The 20,449-nt window shown below is 34.5% G+C and overlaps 1 protein-coding gene across 1 annotated transcript in view; it reads left to right on the forward strand.

Annotated features, from left to right (window-relative positions):
- Positions 1-20,449, forward strand: part of LOC118906362 (WD repeat containing planar cell polarity effector) — a 409,302-nt gene that overhangs the window by 165,695 nt on the left and 223,158 nt on the right. Inside the window, exons 12-13 of the mRNA XM_036873828.1 lie at positions 3,189-3,377; positions 6,462-6,585. Coding sequence (XP_036729723.1) covers positions 3,189-3,377; positions 6,462-6,585 — 313 coding nt within the window. The remainder of the gene's footprint in view (positions 1-3,188; positions 3,378-6,461; positions 6,586-20,449) is intronic.

Consider the following 20,449-nt stretch of genomic DNA (forward strand, 5'->3'; position numbering starts at 1 on the left):
ATATATATTAGCGTGGGTGGATGTTCAATTTTTTCAAGTGCTTTTCTGCATGTATTGAAATGATTATATGTTTTTTCTGGTCATATAGTGAATTATGTTGATCAGTTTTCAGATGTTTCAGCAACCTTGCATTTGTGGGATAAATTTCTCTTGTTCATGATGTATTACCTTTTTAATATGTTGCTGGATTTGCTAATATTTTTTAAGGATTTTTGTATCTGTTTATGGGAGATACTGGTTTGCAATTTTCTTTTTCTTTTCCTGTAATGTTTTGTCATTTTTGGTATCAGTGTCATGCTGATATCATTAAATGAATTAGGAAATACTCCCTCCTCTTATATTTTGAGTTGTGTAGAGGTGATATTATTTCTTCTCTTATTGTTTGAGAGAATTTACCAGTGAAGGCATCTGGTTTTGTGTGTGTGTGTTTTGTGTATGTGTAAAGGTTTTTAAACTGCAAGTTCAAATTTAAATAATATAGGATCATTCAGGTTGTCTATTCATTTCTTCTTGAATGAGCTTTGATAATTTGTATCTTTCAAGGAATCTATTTCATTTAAGCTACATTTATTTCTATAAAGTTAGCATATTATTCACTTATTTTTTAATGTCTGTAGTGCTGTAATGATTATTCTTGATATTGATAAATGTATCTTCTCTTTTTTTCTCAATTTGGCAGAAGTTGGTCAATTTTACAAATTGTTTCAAAGAACCAGCTTTTGTGTTCACTGACTTTCTCTATTATTTATTTTCATATTTTTATTATCTCCTATTTTATTTTAGGTCTAATTTGCTCTTCTTTCTCTAGGTTCTTAATGTGGAAGCTTGGATTGTTGATTTTAGACCCTTTTTCTTTTGTAATTGAATATTTAATGCTGGTAATTTCCCTCTAAGTAATACTATAACCACAGCTACATCTCACAAATTTTGATGTTATATTTTTATTTTTATTCATTTCAAAATATTTTCTAATTCGTTTTTTCTTCTTTGACCCATAGGTTATTTAGAACAGTGTTGATTAATTTCTAAATATTTAAAGATTTTCCAGATATATTTCTTTTTTCCCCACTTCCTAGTTATTTTACTACATTTTGCTGTTACCTATACCCTTGAGGTTATTTACACTTATTTAATCTGTATGGTAGAAATATTACATAACAGTGTGCAGTGGTGCATCACTTGTTCCATGACATCACATTAGTGCTTGAAATCAGCCATGGTGGGAGTATTTACATCACTTAGACTTACCAGCACACTGAGGATATAAGGGGAATATTTTCTCCCTTGAAAATCTTGGTGTATAAATCCTTAGACACTAAAAATCATCCAGATATCTTTCTGTTTTGATATCTAATTTAGTTCTATTGTGGTCTGGGAACCTATTCTGTATACTTTCAAAGCATTTAAATTTATTGAGGCTTGTTTTATCTCCCAGAATATGCTCCATCTTGGTTGGTGTTATATGTGCACTTAAAAAGAATGTGTATTCTGCCGTTGGTGGGTGAAGCATTGTATAAATGTCAATTAGGTCAAATTTACTGATGTTTTTCAAATGTTTTCTATATTTTCAGATTTTCTGTTTATACATTTTTTTCAACTAATCAGAGAGAAATGCTGAAATCTCCAATGATAATCGTAGATTTGACTTTCTCTCCTTTTAGTTTGATAGTTTTTGCTTTATTGTTTTAGAGCTCTGTTATTAAGAATGTTTTTTCTTCATGAATTTTCAATGCTTTGTTATAAAGTTAGAATTCTAGGCTAATTCATTTTTATCTCTCAGCATTTTAAAAGCCCTACTGTTGTCTCTAGCTTGCATAATTTCAGAAGCGAAGTTTGCAATATTTTATCTTTGTTTCTGTTTTTATTTTATATACTTCACAGATTCCAAATAATTTCACATATGTTTTCTCATTTAGCTTTATGATTATTTGTACTGAGAAGTTTTTGTAGTTTCACTCAAATCAGTAAACATTTGTGGAAGGAAAAAGATTTTACAGATAGCTACTTTTTAAAGATTAAAAAAAAAAAACCAAACTCCTTAAAAGCACTAATACTTATTGTCACTTAATTACACAGAAATTGTTAGTTTCAAATGAGATCAGCCATATTTAAAAGATGATAAGATAAAACTAGAACAGAGTCCACCCCCCTTTGTTTTGTGCTCTTGCTTCTCTAAGCTTAGAAGTGGATTTTCTTTCATTTTAAAAGGGTAAGCAAATGTGTTTATGTTGTTCTAAGATATTTTATAGTAGATCTTAGTTGTGAAAGTGGATCAATAACAAGATTAATCCTGATAATTTCTTACTAATAATTACTAATAATAGAAGAGAATAATCTCAATGCCAATTTAAAATAAGTTGGTATGTGGTATCTGTGAAGAAGCTATCAATTTAGAGCACCCATTAATAAAAACAGTCCTAAAAATGTTTATATAGTCACATTATATTTGTCACGGATATTTGTACTTTTTGACCCCCAAGTACATGGGGCTGAAGACCAGATGCAACTTAGAACTAATTAAGCTGGTCAATAAGAATTATGTTACATCAAAATTATCTCTAAATATATACAACAGAGGCCTAAATGACAGATGGGAAAAATTAAATTAGCTATTGTGATTTACCTAAAAGTTCTCACGTTTTTTCATTTTTAGTCTGAACAGTTTGATTATAAATTAGTTAATATGTGCTGAATGGTAAGCATAAGCTAGATGGAGTTGGTAGGTGGTATTTAAAGATTTAACCACAGTGCCATATTACTCTTGGCCCCCCCAAATCCCACATTTCTAGTACTTTATGCAAGAAATGATCACTGTTTTTTTCCTTTGTAGAAAAGTTAAATCTGTTTTTGTTATTCTTTTTATTTTTATTTATTTATTTATTTATCTATTTTGCTGTACCGGGTCTTAGCTGCTGCTTGTGGGATCTTCATTGTGGCATGCAGGATCTTGAGTTGTGGCATGTGGGATCTTTAGTTGTGGCATGTGGGGTCTCTAGTTGTGGCATGCGGGATCTTTAGTTGCGACATGTGGGGTCTTTAGTTGCGGCATGTGGGATCTAGTTCCCTGACCAGGGATTGAACCTGGCCCCCCTGCATTGGGAGCATGGAGTCCTAGCCACTGGACCACCAGGGAAGTCCTACTTCTTATTTTTAAAAGATTCCCTTGATTTTATATTTTACTGTGACAGGTATCTTCACACAAGGACAGCTGGGCCTGGTAGACATCATCTTCCAGTACATTCACTGTGATGAGATCTGTGAGGCAATAAACATCCTGAGTAGTATGAACTGGGACACTCTGGGCTACCAGTGCTTTATCAGCATGACTGCCATCGTAAACCATCTTCTTAGACAAAAGCTCACTCCAGAGAGAGAAGGTCAGACTTAAAATATATTTCATAAATGGGTTTTGTATATACATGAAGTACATTTTATTATCAGTTATTTTTTGAGGATGTTTTGAAGTCATGTTACTGGAGATTAGAAGATAAAAATGTTAATGCCCTATTAAACTGACAAAATGAGATATCAAATAATTACTCCCATATGGTACTTACTGTATAGTATTTGTCAATGTAATAACTTTTCTGTATACACCTATGTTGGAACTCACAATGAAGTCACTGTATATTTCAGACTAAGTTCATGTGTAGAATATGCTCAGATTTCAAACTTTGATGAGAAATTTCATGTACTCTCTAGGGTTTGGAAGACAAAGGGCCCTAAACAAAGTCCTTATTTCTCCTTTACTTTAGACATCAGTATTTTTCTTTCACATCCCAAGTTCTTTGTCCAGACAGTAGACCTTACAACTGATTTTGTGTGTGTGTGTGTGTGTGAGAATTGCAGTCCAGGCTGTTCCTTCTTGTTTTCATTCTAACTGAGAGTTCTGATACCCGTCTCCCTTCTGCGTGCTTGGATTTCCCAACCTTCTCTTAATAAGTTATTTTGCCCATAGGATCTCAGATGTTTATTGTCAAAGAGAGGCAAGGCACTGTTAACAAAGAAAAAAAAAAATATATGTGCCACATACAATAATGAAATCAATTTTTATATTTGCCGGTTATCCAGTGTATGTTATTTTTATTATGAGTAATTTATTTACTTAATGTAAAATGCATCTAAACATTCTTGCATTCATATCTTTATTTCAAATGTTTGTAATAAGCATTGATATTAACAGTGGGAAATCATGGCCAATGAGAAACTTTCTGTATGTGATTTACAAGGTAAGGAAAACAGGGAATATGTCACAAGGCCTTTACTGGAGAGCTTTTCTTCCCCACTATTTTCTTTCCATGTTTATAGATTTTCTTATTCCATTTTATTACGTTTCCAAAGTAAACAAATTGTTTAGATAGTATTCTGTACATAACCTTCATTTTACTAATTTTAGAGAAGAATAATCAGCAAGAACATGTTTTTTCAAGAAGTCTGCATCATGAGACTTGGCCCCAACTCATAGGAGGCCCACAATAAATATTTATTTAATGTTAATTGAATGTGCTTTTTGGAGGTAGTCCAACACATCTACGGAGATTCCAGTACTTCTGCAATGAGAAAGTGCATAGCACAGTGCTTGGCCCACAGTAGGTACTCAATGAATATTAGTTAAAAATAAAAAGAAGATTATAACTTCAAAATTTTAGGGTTCTAGGATTACTGTAATATTTCTACCTGCAGAGTTATCTCAAGTAATTATTTATTAGTATTGGTACACTCTTCAGGTTGGGTAGATAGCAGAGGAAAAAAAAAGTAGCAGGGTCCCTAAAGAAAGCCTGTTATGGTACACATAATCCATGCAAGATACTCTAAATTTACAGTTGAAGAAATATGAAGAAGATAAAATATTGACTCTTACTCAGGACACTGAGAAATTGCTAGCCCCTTAGTGAATTTGTGTTGTAAGATACCTGTGTAGTAAGAAAGATTATTAGGGAATTCACAAATGGGTATTATCAGATTCCCACCTTAATAAAGGATATTATCAAGGAACCATATTGGGTGGATAGGGAAATAAAAAGCTTGTATGATATATTAGGCTATTAAAATAAAATGCTTGCATGATGCTGGGTTATCAGAATATGTACATTTTAAGTAGGTATATGCATTTTTCCCCAAGTAACTGCAAAACACATTTCTAAAACATTTACAATTCTTCTCTATTGAGATTTATTCTATCTGAATCTAACAAATTTGTCATGGTAATTTGTTTTCCTCTTATTAGTGGAACCCAGTGAGCTCTTTTATTTGTAGCTGTGCTGTGGTTGTCTTTGAGATCTTCATTTCTGCCTTAAACATCAAGCTGGGCTATCTAATGAATCTATAACTGTGCTGGGAGCTACGAGTATTCCATGTAGGCTCAAACATTTCAGATGTACGGAACATGCTGTCAAGAAAACAAGCAATGGCAAGAGAATCTGGCTTGCTTTCACAGTGGCATTGCTGTATTCAATTTTAATCTAAATTGACTGCTGCTTTGAAAGAAAATGCCACTAAGGTTCATCTTACTTTACTGTCTAGATCTGAGATTAAAAAAAGAAATAACTAACAGCTTAGCCAAGTCCATAGCAATTACTCTGACGAGGTATGTAATACTTTCAAACCCAAATATGCTTAAAACTAAAGAGTTTTGCTAAATAAGGAATTGTTCATTCAACCTAGTGCTAGTAGCATAAAAATCAGTGGAGTCTTACTGTGAACTGTATTCTCATACAACTCTCACCATTATGGTAATTATATATTTTCCAGGTATTTCTTGGAAGAAGCACAACCCCATTGGCATGTCTTGGTAAAAGTGTAAATTAGGCAAAATGTGCTTTTTTCTCCCAGTCACTAGCCCTTTGGCTTTTCAAAACCTGCTCTCCAATCCTTCCTTCCTAGGAGGGTGTCAGCTGACCAAAGCAGATTAACATACCTCCCAGGGGTGTTAACTTTCACACTTGGACAAAACCAACAATCTTGTTGTTTAGGACAGGATTTAAGGAAGGTATAGGGAATTTCAATCTTTCTCTAAAGTTGTAATAGAGAGATATTATTACTCCAATCAGGATATTTTTATTTGTATTATTTTTTTAAACATTTCTAATACTGATTTCAGCTAAAGAGAGTAAATGTTGAGCACACTGTGAGTTGATTTTACTGGAAATACTAGTTCAAACTGTGTTACTCTGATGAGTCACTGTTTTAATTACCCATTTGTGGTGAGAGGTTGATTCATTATGGATTTCTTCAGTTTTGACAGCTTTTTGTTGCTCAGAGTCATTGTCAGCTTTGCTTCAAGTGAAAGTTTATACACAGGTTTGTTTTTGTATCAGCTGTCATATTTTAATTTCATCTTTCCTGCAACAAGCTCACATTTCATCCAAGTTTGCAAAACCTGACTGACTGCAAACATGAGTATTCTGTTGTAATTGAAGGAGTTTCACTTGTTTTAGTGCTGCTATGTTTGAATTCCACAGCACAGCTTGAGGCAAGCCTTGGAACCTTCTATGCTCCAACAAGACCACTCCTGGATACAACTATATTGGAATACAGAGACCAAATCAGCAAATATGCAAGGAGATTCTTCCACCACTTACTCAGGTGAATGATATCTTTGGATTAATTAGTGTCAGACTAATTACCTATTCAAGGAGCCATCTTCTTTAATTAGAATATTCCATAATATGGCTATCTCTTTTCTAATAGTCTGTCCCCTAAGAGAAAAACAAATTGGCTCTTGATATTCTTTATTTAATTCGTTCTTGTTTTCCTATTAAGGACTATATTGGAATATTGTTGAGGGCTTTTACATCATTACTACACTTTAATATAATTGCCCCTTTAATACGAAAGCAAAAAATACCAGCTATGTAAAGTGAATTTAAAAATATTAATTGTACTCTTAACAATAGAGAAATGTTTATTTTAATTGCAGCTAAAATGAATGTGCTATAATGTTCTAAGACAGTCACGGGTCTGCTTTACTTTCAGAATTACTGTAGAGAAATTTGCTCATTGTCTTCCTATACAAGGTGGCAAGTTGCTAGCTTCACTGTGCCTCATTTTCTCTGCTTTAATTTCCTTTAATTCTTTTAATCTTATGGATTATATGAAAAATTAGATAATGTCAAGAAATTACTCTGAGACAGATACTGCAGAAGTTGAAGGACAAGTACATATAGCATTTCTCTCTATATAAAGTTCAAAAAATAGATGGATGGAAGATGAATGGATGGATAGAGATGGATGGATGGATGGATAGATAGGTAACTAGCTAGTTAGTTACTTTAGGGATACATCTGAATATGTCAATGCTAGAAGTAAAAGCAAAGAAGTGAGTATAACAAAATTTAGGATATTGTGGAGTGGGTTAAGAGAAATATGAGAGGAACAAGCCCATGGAGCCACCAAGGTATTAGTAATGTTCCATTTCTTAAGATGAGTGGGGTGTATATCAGGGTCCAATAAAAATTATTATTCTTTTAGCTGAAAGTATACATTTTGTGTACTTTTATATATATTTTATAATAGAAAGTAATAGAATTTTCAGTTTCATGTACCATAAATTACATTGAGTTGAATTTAGAGTTTTAATTTTACTTACAGTATAACCTAGCTGTTGTAGTTCTTTTTAACTCAAGCAATTTCATGTATAGTCTCCCCTTTTTTTCTCAGAACAACCCTGCTAAGGAGGTATTATCAATTGACAAATGAGTAAACTATTTATAAAGTGGCACTTTGATCTCTACCCAACAGTGAAACCTTTGGAAAACAGTCTTTTTAGAAGCTGAGAGATGTTAATATATTGCATGAGTTATGACCTACAATTGAATATTGCCTTTTTATCTGAACGATTTTAGTATATTCTAAGAGATTCTTCACCCTAAATGAGGCAGTGTTCTATGTATAAGCATATGCATAGACATGACAAAAATACTGGGACTGATGTAGTACTGATGTAACCACACAGACTCTAACTTTTCTGTGTGGTTACATCTGGAATTGAATGTTGTCTCTTAGGGTATACTAGGTTTTTCATATTTCCTTTTTTGCATGCTTTCTACTATTTCATTTATAATGAATGTTTAGTAGTTCTTTTGACAGTAGCCTATACCCGGCATTATGAAAAAAGGAACGTTAAGTGTAGAAGAAATTGAATGAGATAGTTTAAGTTGGAACCATCCTTTTGTTTAATCTGCTGCCAAGAAGTTCTCCTGCTTAAGGGAAGAGAAAAAGGGCAAATACTTTTTTGTATTTGTGAAGTACTAGAATTGCATTACCCTCTGTACTAGGCTAGCCAGTATTTTAATACTCTAAAAAAAGTTATTAGATAATGGAATAAGTCCTAAACAGTAAAGATCATCATAAAGAATTTTAAATTAAAGATGAAGAAAAGAAGCATCATGCAGAGTAGGGATATACCTAAGATCACCCACTGGTTAAGCTGAGGACTCAGATTGCTTGAGTCCAGATTAGAAAAAAAATAAAATATTATATTGATTTTAATATCAAAAAGTATATGGTGGGGCTTCCCTGGTGGGACTACTCTTCATTGCGGCGCACGGGCTTCTCATTGCAGTATCTTGTTGCGGAGCAGGGGCTCTAGGCGCACGGGCTTCAGTAGTTGTGGCTCATGGGCTTCAGTAGTTGTGGCTCACGGGCTTCAGTAGTTGTGGCTCACGAGCTCTAGAACACAGGCTCAGTGGTTGTGGCATGCGGGCTTGTAGTCGTGGCTTGCGGGCTCTAGAACGCAGGCTCAGTAGTTGTGGCACACAGGCTCAGTAGTTGTGGCTCACAGGCTCAGTAGTTTTGGCACACTGGCTTCGTTGCTTCGCGGCATGTGGGATCTTCCCAGACCAGGGCTCGAACCCCTGTCCCATGCATTGGCAGGGGGATTCTTAGCCACTGTGCCACCAGGGAAGCCCCTATTGCTGATATTTTAAAGGATACAAATAAACAGCCAGATGAAGAGATGCATAGGGCAAGTTATGTGGGAAAGGACTCGAAGCCTCTGTGCCCTCTCCAAGTGCACCACCTTCCCAGCACCTCCATATATTCACCAATCCAGAAGCTCTCTGAATCTCCTTTTGAGTATGTATGGAGGCTCCATTACATAGGCATGATTGATTAAATTACTGGCCATTGGTGATTAATTCAACCTCTGGCTACCCTTTCCTCCCTCCTCCCCAGAAGTCCAGGAGTGAGACTGAAGTTCTAACCCTCTAATCATGTGGTTGGTTTCCCTGACAACCAAACCCCATCTGTAGAGGCTTTCAGAAAGTCACCTCATTAACCTAAACTCAGGTATGGTTGAAAGGGGATTGTTATGAATTACAAAAGGCTTTCCTTTCACCTTTTTGGCTCCTTATCACTTAGGAAGTTCCAGGGAGCTCCTTTGTCACAAACAGTACAAAGATCTAACATATATATTTCTTATTATAAATCACAATATCATAGAAGGAAGATGCAGGTTTGCCTAAACTAAGTTCAGAAGGTGATTGTTCACCTCTCTGCTTCCATAAAATTGAATAGTCCTCCAGAACTACTGAATAGGGAAGTATTAATGGAATATTACTCAGCCATAAAAAGAGATGGAGTTATTTGTAGTGAGGTGCATGGATCTAGAGTCTGTCATACAGAGTGAAGTAAGTCAGAAGGAGAAAAACAAATACCGTATGCTAACACATATATATGGAATCTAAAAAAAAAATAGTTCTGAAGAACCTAGGGGCAGCACAGGAATAAAGACGCAGACGTAGAGAATGGACTTGAGGACACAGGGAGGGGGAAGGGTAAGCTGGGACAAAGTGAGAGAGTGGCATTGACATATATACACTACCAAATGTAAAAGACAGCTAGTGGGAAGCAGCCGCATAGCACAGAGAGACCAGCTCGGTGCTTTGTGTCCACCTAGAGGGGTGAGATAGGGAGGGTGGGAGGGAGACGCAAGAGGGAGGGGATATGGGGATATATGTATACGTATAGCTGATTCACTTTGTTATACAGCAGAAACTAACACAACATTGTAAAGCAATTGTACTCCAATAAAGATGTTAAAAAAAATAGGGAAATATTAACAGGTAGGAGCTTTTCATTATAAATAAATAGAAACTATAAGAGGAACTCCTAAATATTGATGAAATAAAAGGGCAAACATTTCAGTGAATGTGCCACATATGAAGCTTATTTTACTAACATGGAAATATGTTATAAAGGATTAATAATTAATTTTACTTGTTTATTTCCCCTCTTAACTATAAGACTATTGTTTTCTGACTCAAATGGTATTATGTGATTGTGGCACAGAGAGTCATATTTTTAAAATGCTTATAAAATAGTAAGCAAAATCTTGGGATAGGGAGCTTTATTGCCTAGAAATAAAAATATCATGTTTATAAAATATTTGTGGGGAAATGTACTGATGTCTGCATTCTTCTTGGCACTGCAACAAAAAAGTAAGATGAACTGATGGATAGAAAGGGAGATGAATAGATATGTGATAAAACAATGTTGTAAAATGATGATAGAATCTAGGTGGTAAAAATATAAATATATTATTTCAACTTTCCTGGATGTTTGAAAATTTGTATAATATGTTGGAGGATAATACGTATTATGTTGGAGTCAATATTTACACTTAGAATTCAGAAAAAAAAGGTAGTCTTTTAGAAATGGCTCTTGGCTTATGAAAAATATATATGTTAGGCAAAAAAATTGTTAACCACTTTGACTTTTAAATGGCTTTTAAAATTTTACTTTTTACTAACGGAGCATACACAGTAAATAAAACAATTATATGAAACCAATTCAAAAAACAAAAATACTAAAACTGCTACCTAAGAATATTTAGAGAATAAGATAGAATGAGCTACAGAGAAAAACTTCCTGGTCAGATCATCTATTTAATGGATAATATATTTAAAATATTTGTTTAAAGCATGGTAGAGCTGGCAGGAAACTAAGGGAAACACTCAGAGGTTGAAATGACAAGGATGCTTGATTCCACAAGAATAAGCAAAGTCAAAGTTTGCCTTGAGGGCATCTGCTGGCACCTGGCAGTGAGGTGCTTGATTTATAAAAGCTGTGTACTCAGAGGGTTGGAGACAAAGCATAGGGCTCAAGCAGAGTGGGAGACTGGATCAGAGATCCCCACATCAATCTAGGACCCTTGAAGGGCAACATCTTCCTTGAGAGAACTAAAAGGAAGGAAGGTATGAGATGCAAGAAGGAATGGTGGACAAAAATAATGTTAAACTTGTGGGAACTTAAACAAAAATGGATCATGTAAAACATAACCACTAATGTCTAATTCAGGTGGTTAAATAAAGAAAAATCCTGGATAATGACAACATATAAATCAGAAGAGAAGTGAAGAAGTTAAAGCATTCTAAGGTCCTTGACTTTTTAAGAGGAAGGTAGAGATACTTATTAATACCAGATTTTATTCAGTAAAAGATACATGGTAGAATTTCTAGGGTAATCATTGAAAGAATAGAAATAGAGTGTATACTTGTCAAACAAATAGAGTGAAAATGTTGGATAAGGAAAAAAAAATTCAACCCCAAAGAAGGCAAGAATTGGGGGAGGGTACAGCATGCAGGGGGAAGAAACAGAAAAAAAGATGAAAAACAGAAAACACAATGAGGTAGTAGAAATGAATTTTAAAAATCAATAATCATTGTCAATTTAAGGAGGTTAAAATTTTCATTCGCAGAGATTGTTGAAACAGAGTTTTTTCTACGTTTTTACAAGAGACACCTAACACATAGAAAGTTTAAAAGCTAGAGAATGGAAAAAAATTATACTAAGTCAATACCAAAAGAGGCTTAATAATGTTATATAAATAGTCTTTAAAGCAAAATCAGTAGTACAGATTATAGAGATCAATATCAACAGAAAAATCAATTCACCAGTAAGATATAACAATTCTAAACGTGTATAATATAGCTTGAGTACACATAAAATAAAAATTGACAAATCCACTTTCATAGTTAGAAGTTTTAATTCCCTTGGTGTGGTAATTGATAGATTAAGTGAACAAAGTATAATTAAGGAAATAGAGAATATGAACAGGCACTATTGTTAGAGCTAGAATATAGCAATGAACAAAACAGACACACACACAAAAATCTATGGCATCATAAAGTTTACAGTTGGTGAAGGAAACATTATGTAAATAAGTAGGTAAAATATATAGAATGTTAAGTAATGATACATACCATGAAGAAGAACAAAGCAGGGACAGGAACTAGGGAGCACTGGGTGGTGAGGCCTCCCTAAGAAGGTGAAATATGAGTTAAATCCCAGCACTTTGGCTGGAGCAGTGAATGAGAGGCAGAATAATAAGAGCTTGGGTCAGAGGTCTAGCAGGTGGTAATATAGGACTTTTGTTGGCTGTTGTAAGGAACCGGGATTTTTCTCTTGAATAATAGGGCAAGTCAGTAGATGATCTGGACCAACTAATGAATGAATCACTCAGATGCTATGTTGAAAATAGACCTTTGAAGGCCAAGAGCAAGGAGACCATTTGGGAGGCTGCTGCAATAATTGAGTGAGAAATGGTGACCATTTAGAGCAGATTGGTAGCAAGAGGGATGAGGATAGAGTGCTTGGATTTTGGACATATTGAAGGTTTGGCAAATAGCATTTGCTCACAGACTGGATGAAGCATATGACAGAAGGAGAAGGTAAGGATGACTTTAAGTGTTTGGATCTCAGCAACTGGAAAAATGGAGTTGCCATTGACAAGACTGGTAAGACTGCAGAAAGAATAGGTAGTGGGAAAAGGTCAAGAGATTGGTTTTGAACATGTTGAGTTTGAATGAGGAATTCAGAGGTAAGTTCTGAGGCAGAGTTATAAGGGAAATATATAGCTTTAAATGTTTGTATTGGAAAAGAAGAAAGGCTCAAAATTAAAGAACCATGCAATTTAAAACATTATTTATAATGGCCAAGATAATGGAAGCAAACTAAGTGTCCACTGAAAGATGAATGGATTAAAAAGATGTGGTCTATATTAATACAATGGACTATTACTCAGTCATAAAAAAGAATGAAATCTTGCCATTTGAAACAACATGGATGGACCTAGAGGGTATTATGGTAAGTGAAATAAGTCAGACAGAGAAAGACAAATACTGTATGATTTCACTTCTATGTGGAATATAAAAACAAAACAAATGAACAAACAACGAAACAGAAACAGACTCATCGATTCAGAGAACAAACATGTGGTGGCCAGAGGGGAGATGAGTGGGGGGGATGAGTAAAATAGGTGAGGGAGAGTAAGAGGTACAGACTTCCAGTTACGAAATAAATGAGTCACAGTGATGAAATACACAGCATGAGGAATATAGTCAATAATATTATAATAACTTTATATGGTGACAGATTGTAACTAGACTTATTGCAGTGATCATTTTGTAATGTATAGAGATATCAAATCACTATAGCAATTATACTTCAATTTTTTTTAAAAAGCACCATGCAATTTAAGAAATTCAAAAAATATTAGCAAAATAAACCTAAAAAAAGTAGAAGGAAAGAAATAATATATGCTCAGAAATTAATGTAACAAAAAATTATAAAAGAGGATTAATAAAGCTAAGCATTTGTTCTTTGACAAGATTGGTAAAATAGAAAATAATGAACAATATTAGGGATATACTAAAAGTGACCTAATAATAGACATGTCAGAGATTTTAAAAAATTAAAATAAAGGGAGCACTATGAACAACTTCATTACAACAAACTTGAAAAATTAGGTGAAATGGAGAATTTCTTAGAAAAATAAAAATGACCAAAACTGAGTGAAAAAGAAATAGATCTGAATAGCTCTATAACCATTAATGAAATTAAATTAGTAATGAACATTCTTCCCACAAAGTAAGCCACAGTCCCAAGATGTTTTTAACAAATGAGGATCCATCACTATACTCACACAACTTTTTCTTCATTGTTTTTCTTTTAGCTGTTTTTTTCAAATGCATATTTATTTACATAGCTGTAATCATTGAGTACATGAAATTTTAAAGAAAAACATCCTAAGAGTTGATTCACTATGATGGCCTTCTAAGAGACTTTTACTTTCTTTGATATGGTACTTAGATTTAAAGATTGTTTAACTCTAGAAAGTGACTCACACATATATGAACAGACCTTTGTTTAGGAAAAGGATCAAAGATCAAAAAGGGAAAATAAGCAGAAGGAAACAAGGACAAAACCTTAAGGCCTTAAACTGAAAGCAACTAGATAAATGTGCTTTTATAGACGACGGAGCTTGTTTTCATGTGGGACCAGTTAGGGCTGGTTGGGTATAGGGGCACTTGAGATTCCCGCCAGGGGGTGAGGGGCCTTCTACCATAATGATGATTTGAAAAAAAAGTTGTGATACTAATCAGTAAATTGGTAAACCAAACAAAATTTGTTGAGGATAGGTGCAAATAACTTGAAGGCTGTTTCATGAACAAATTTGACACACTTGGCTCTTCTTCCTCAAGGTTCCCCTTTTGTAGTTAATCAGGGGTATGAGCCAGGGATGTGGCCCAAAGCATCCAAACTGTGTTGCATTTGGCAGTATGGCTTTCCTTTTCAGTATCCCTTCCCTATATATGACTACACCAGTGAAATAAGTCCTTAGATTTTACTTATATTGCTCACATTCTCTCTCAGATTTTTATGTCTAAAAATCAAAATGGGCAAAAACTGCATTGTTAAAAGGAAAATCATGATTATTTGAAAAGCCACCATAATAACCATTCTGTTCCATTGGAATTACTGTAATGGCCTTAAGAACTCTCTTTTGTCCAGTGTGAGAGAAATAGACTAGATTCATTATAGAGGTGGAGTTAAGAATAGGGATAGTCTGCTTGTTAGGCATCATATTGAATGGATGAATCTTAAGACTTTTTTCACTCTAGTCATTACTGTTTTCATTTGTGATGTACAAAATTTGTTTTCTGCCTAAATTCTAGTTGAGTTGTCTATTCAGAACTGCTTGTCATTCTCATTTTCTCTTGGATGTAACTTCCCACTGTCTTCTCTGTTACTCTTATTCAATGAGTGATTTACTGGGCCGGGGTAAAAGGCCACATTTATAAGTGAGTGAACTGTGTCTGCAGGCCTGACACTTCTGATCAAGACAGTTGTTGACCTCAAACCCCAGACTGGCCCCAAATGATGGCCTCCTCATGCTTCTCGTCAGGAAGTCTGACTCTCTTTAGTTTGGCAGATGAAAGGGATTAAAAGACACTAGGATTTATTCACATTCACTGTATTAAATAAATGGCACCTAGCTGCAATTGGTATGTACTAGAGACGAATATGGACCTGTAACATGGACCATGTAACAAAGTTACAGCTACTTTTAAAAAAGCTGTGGCGTGAGGACAGCCTTTACCAACATGGCAAAAATCAAAGATGTCTTCTCAGATAGTGAAGGACATACATGGTATGCAACTTGTGGCTATTAAGAGAGTGATGATGATTCTTGGCTGTTGACACTCATGAAGACTTAAGTCTAGGAGAAATTCGGCTTTGTTAGAGATTCTAACCTGTTGAGGTCTGAAAAGAGACATGCAGAGAAGATACAGTCAACAATTTATTAGGCAGATTGTTTACATCTGCAGATCTCATAGCTCAAGGAAAGACCATGATGGAGTATAAAAAATGAACCTCAGTAAATAAGTTTCAGAATATGTCTACTTTTATGTGAAATGTTTCCTTTGTGTTTGATAAAGTGTAGACATAATGTTAATAATTCTTTTCTCTTTTATTGTATATTTAAACTTAACTCAAAAAACTATGAACAGATGTTATAACCTTATTTCTAATTATAGTAAGTATTCGCCCCCATCTGTCATCTTCTAGAGTAGACAGGATAAGTACCATTCACTTCCTATTTTTTTAATTCCCCCCACTTCCCTTTCCTTCCCCACTGATAACCATGTTCAAATAATAAAATATTTAGCTTGCTGTAGATTCTGATTCTTATTAACTATCTCATAAAATTTTATAGAAAGAGGTGCTTGGGTTTTGTCAGTACCTGGAGAACTAAGGAGCATCTATCTAAATTTTAGGGAGGTAACAAATACTAGCTTTCCTTAGAAAGCTAGCATGTGGGCCTCAGCAGTGTTGAAATGGCTGGAAAAAGACATTACTTTGGTGAAATCTTTAGTGAACACACTGATCACATGTGGTTGCTGCTCTGAGAGGATACGTATTTGTCTTTTAGTTCATAGGTTTTATAAATAAATGTTGTTTAAACCTAAAGCCCCCCATGAATTCAAGTCTTCCTTATCCACAGGACTGTACATTGTCATTATAGTTTAGAACACTCAGCTACATTTTTTCCAAAATAAACTTCCTGATTGTATAAGTAATACATGATTTTCTTTCACAATATAATATCATTGCCTTCTTTTCATGTCAGTAAACATAGATCCACATCATGCATTATAGAGATGTACCACTATAATTTATTCAGCCATCCTCCTATGTATGGACATGGACTATTTCCAAATTGTTGCTACTATGAGCAATGCTGTAATAGATGTCATATTCACATATATTCTCACACACACATACACACACACTTTTGTGCATTTATCTGATTATTTCCTGAGAATGAATTCCTATAAGTGAAATTTCCTAGTCAGAGTTATTCACATTTATAAGATTCTTGATATATTTTTGTCAAATGTTCCTGTCACCATTTTGTCAAATTAGTCATCATATCCACAGTTGAAATAATCAATATCTTAAAGCGTTGAAAATTAAATCGGTGAAATTTGGCACCTTGCTGCTTTAATTTTTGTTGTAGTAAATTCTTCTTATTTAAAATTTTTAAATAATAAACTTTATTGTTTAGAGCAATTAAGTTCATGGCAAAATCGAGAGGAAAGTGTAGAGATTTTCCATATACCCTGTCTCTCCAACCTGCTTTAATATTAATATCTTTTTTTACTAATGGTTATTGCATACATTTTCCTATACACACACACACACACACACACACACACATTGGCTATTTGTATTTTGTGAAAGGTTACTATTTAATGTGTGACGGTTAAAGCTAGGGGCTTTATAAATATGATCACATTTAATCCTCACATCATAGTATGTAAACATATATTATTCTTATTTTATAGCTGAGGATATTCACAGTGATTAAGTAACTTGTATAACAATTATATATAATATATGGCAGACCAGAATCCTAACTTGAGTCCATCTGACCTCAATGTCCACGCCCTTCACCATTATACTAGAAACTGAATCACCTCAAGAGGTAAGGAGTTCCTGTTTTCTAGAGGTATTTGATAAAAGAGGAGATGTATACTGGTATGGAGGGACAGTGCAGTATAGAGGGAAGCAACTGAGAATTTTGAATATGGGCATTCTTACCATTCCTTAGCTTCAGTTTCTTGATTTGTATCAATAAATAAGGATAATCATGGTACCTACCACACTGGGATGTTATTAGAATTAATATAATAATCCCTATAATAGGAGCTTGTGGTACAATCTGGTATATAATAAGGACCCATAAATGCTATTATTGATTATGGTGTTGTAGAGGTTTAATAAGATGAAGGTGGACTAAATGAACTTTTACAACACTATTTCCCAACCTTTCCTCATTACTGCCACCTCAAGGAGAAAAAATACATTTTAACTAAATAAATTTAATTTCTTCCTAAAAAGATAGGTTAAAGTCTAAGTAATAAGATTTCTTAGGTAGAGTTAAACTTTGGAGGCCCACAAACTGTTGTAATACCTAAGATTTTTTAATCCCTAAGAAGTAAATTTTTGCCCTTGAAGGTGATATTGGTCTCATTGAGAATGCTGTTTTAGAAGGAAATGCCTCCATTTAAAATCAAACAAAATTCAAAATTGTCAAACTCATAGGGGAGTTATCCTAGGTTTGAGGGAGGAAATGGGACTAAATGAGGTTTCCTTGTAGTTTTTTTGGTAGTTGTTTAAAATTAATTTATTTTATTGCTGTATAGTTGATTTACAATTTATGTTAATTTCATGTGTACAGTGTCATGATTCAATATTTTTATAGATTATACTCCATTTTAAAGATATTACAAAATAATGGCTATATTTCCCCATGCTGTATAATCTTTTTGCTTATCTATTTTGTATATAGCAGTTTGTATCTCTTAATCCCATTTACCTATTTTGCACCTCCCCCACCTTCCCTTTCCCCACTGGTAACTACTAGTTTATTTTCTATATCTGTGAGTCTGTTTCTGTTATATATATTCATTTCTTTTATTTTTTAGATTCTATATATAAGTGATAACATACAGTATTTGCCTTTCTCTGTCTGACTTCTTTCACTAAGCACACACTCTCTAGGTCCATCACATTGTTGCAAATTACAGAATTTCATTCTTTTTTATGGCTGAGTAATATTCCTGTGTGTGTGTGTGTGTGTGTGTGTGTGTGTGTGTGTGTGTGTGTACCACATCTTTATCCATTCTTCTGTTGACAGACAGTTGGGATGCTTCCATATCTTGGCTATTGTAAATCACACCGCTATGAACATTGGGGTAGATGTATCTCTTCAAATTAGTGTTTGGGGTTGTTTTCCAGATATATACCCGGGAGTGGAATCACTGGATCATGTGGTAGTTCTCTTTTTAGTTTTTTGAGGAACCTCCATACTGTTTTGCATAGTGGCAGCAACAATTTACATTCCCACCAAAAGTGTACTAGGGTTACCTTTCCTCCACATCCTTGCCAACTTGTTACTTTTCGATGATAGCCATTCTGACAGGTGTGAGGTTATATATCATTGTGGTTTTGATTTTCATTTCTCTAATGATTAGCGACGTTGAGCATCTTTTCATGTGCTTGTTAGCCATCTGTATGTATTCAGTTCAGTTTCTTTCATCAATGTCTTATAGTAAAAGTACAGGTCTTTTACCTCCTTAAGTAGATTTATTCCTAGATATTTTATTCTTTTTCATGCAATGGTAAATGGAATTGTTTTCTTAATTTCTCTTTCTGATAGTTCATTGTTAGTGTATAGGAATGCAACACATTTCTGTATATTAATTTTTTATTTTTTAAAAAAATTTTTTTTTATTTTTATTTTTTTATTTTTATTTATTATTTATGGCTGTGTTGGGTCTTCGTTTCTGTGCGAGGGCTTTCTCTAGTTGCGGCAAGCGGGGGCCACTCTTCATCGCGGTGCGCGGGCCTCTCACTATCGCGGCCTCTCTTGTTGCGGAGCACAGGCTCCAGACGCGCAGGCTCAGTAATTGCGGCTCACAGGCCCAGCCGCTCTGCGGCATGTGGCATCTTCCCAGCCCAGGGCACGAACCCGTGTCCCCTGCACTGGCAGGCAGATTCTCAACCACTGTGCCACCAGGGAAGCCCTGTATATTAATTTTGTATCCAGCAACTTTACCAAATTCATTGTTTGGCTCTACTAGTTGTCTGGTGGAGACTTTAGGGTTTTCTATATTATAGTTTCATGTCAGCTGCAAATAGTGAGTTTTACTTCTTCCCTTCCAAATCTGAATGCCTTTTCTTTTTTTTTTTTCTTCTCTGATTGCTGTGGCTAGGACTTCCAATCCTATGTTAAATAGAAGTGGTGAGAGCGGGCATCCCCTGTCCTGATTTTAGAGGAAAGGCTCTCACCTTTTCATCACAGCGTATGATGTTAGCTGTGGGTATATCATATACTGTCTTTGTTGAGATTTGTTCCCTCAGTGTTGATGAGAGTTTTTATCATATATGAATGTTGAATTTTATCAAATGCTTTTTCCACATCTATTGAGATGATCATTTGATTTTTATTCTTCCTTTTGTTAATGTAGTATCAATCACATTGATTTGTGAATATTGAACCATCCTTGCATATCTGGAATAAATCCTACTTGATCATGGTGTGTGATCCTTCTAATATATAGTTGGATTCAGTTTGCTGATATTTTGTTGAGAATTTTTGCATCTATCTTCATCAGCAATATTGGCCTGTAATTTACTTTTTTGCTGTGTCTTTGGTTTAGGGATCAGGGTAATGCTGGCCTTGTAGAATGGATTTGGGACTGTTTGCTCCTCTTCAGTTTTTTGGAATAGTTTGAGAAGGATAGGTAGTAGCTCTTCTTTACATGTTCAGTAGAATTCCCCTGTGAAGTTGTCTTGTCTTGGATTTTTGTTTGATGGAAGTTTTTATTTTAATTACAAATTCACTTTCTCTACTAGTTATCATTTTGTTCTGTTCAGATTGTTTGCTTCTTCCTGATTCAGGCTTGGCAGGTTGTATGTTTCCAGAAATTTGTCCCTTTTTTCTAAGTTGTCCAATTTGTTGGCATGTAACTGCTCATCGTATTCTCTTATGGTTTTTTTTGTATCTTTGTTGTGTTGGTTATTATTTCTCCTCCTTGATTTCTTATTTTGTTTATTTGGGTTTTATCTCTTCTTCCTGATGAGCCTGGCTAATGGT

This window comes from Balaenoptera musculus, chromosome 13, assembly GCF_009873245.2.
Source record: "Balaenoptera musculus isolate JJ_BM4_2016_0621 chromosome 13, mBalMus1.pri.v3, whole genome shotgun sequence".
NCBI classification, from domain to species: Eukaryota; Metazoa; Chordata; class Mammalia; order Artiodactyla; family Balaenopteridae; genus Balaenoptera; species Balaenoptera musculus.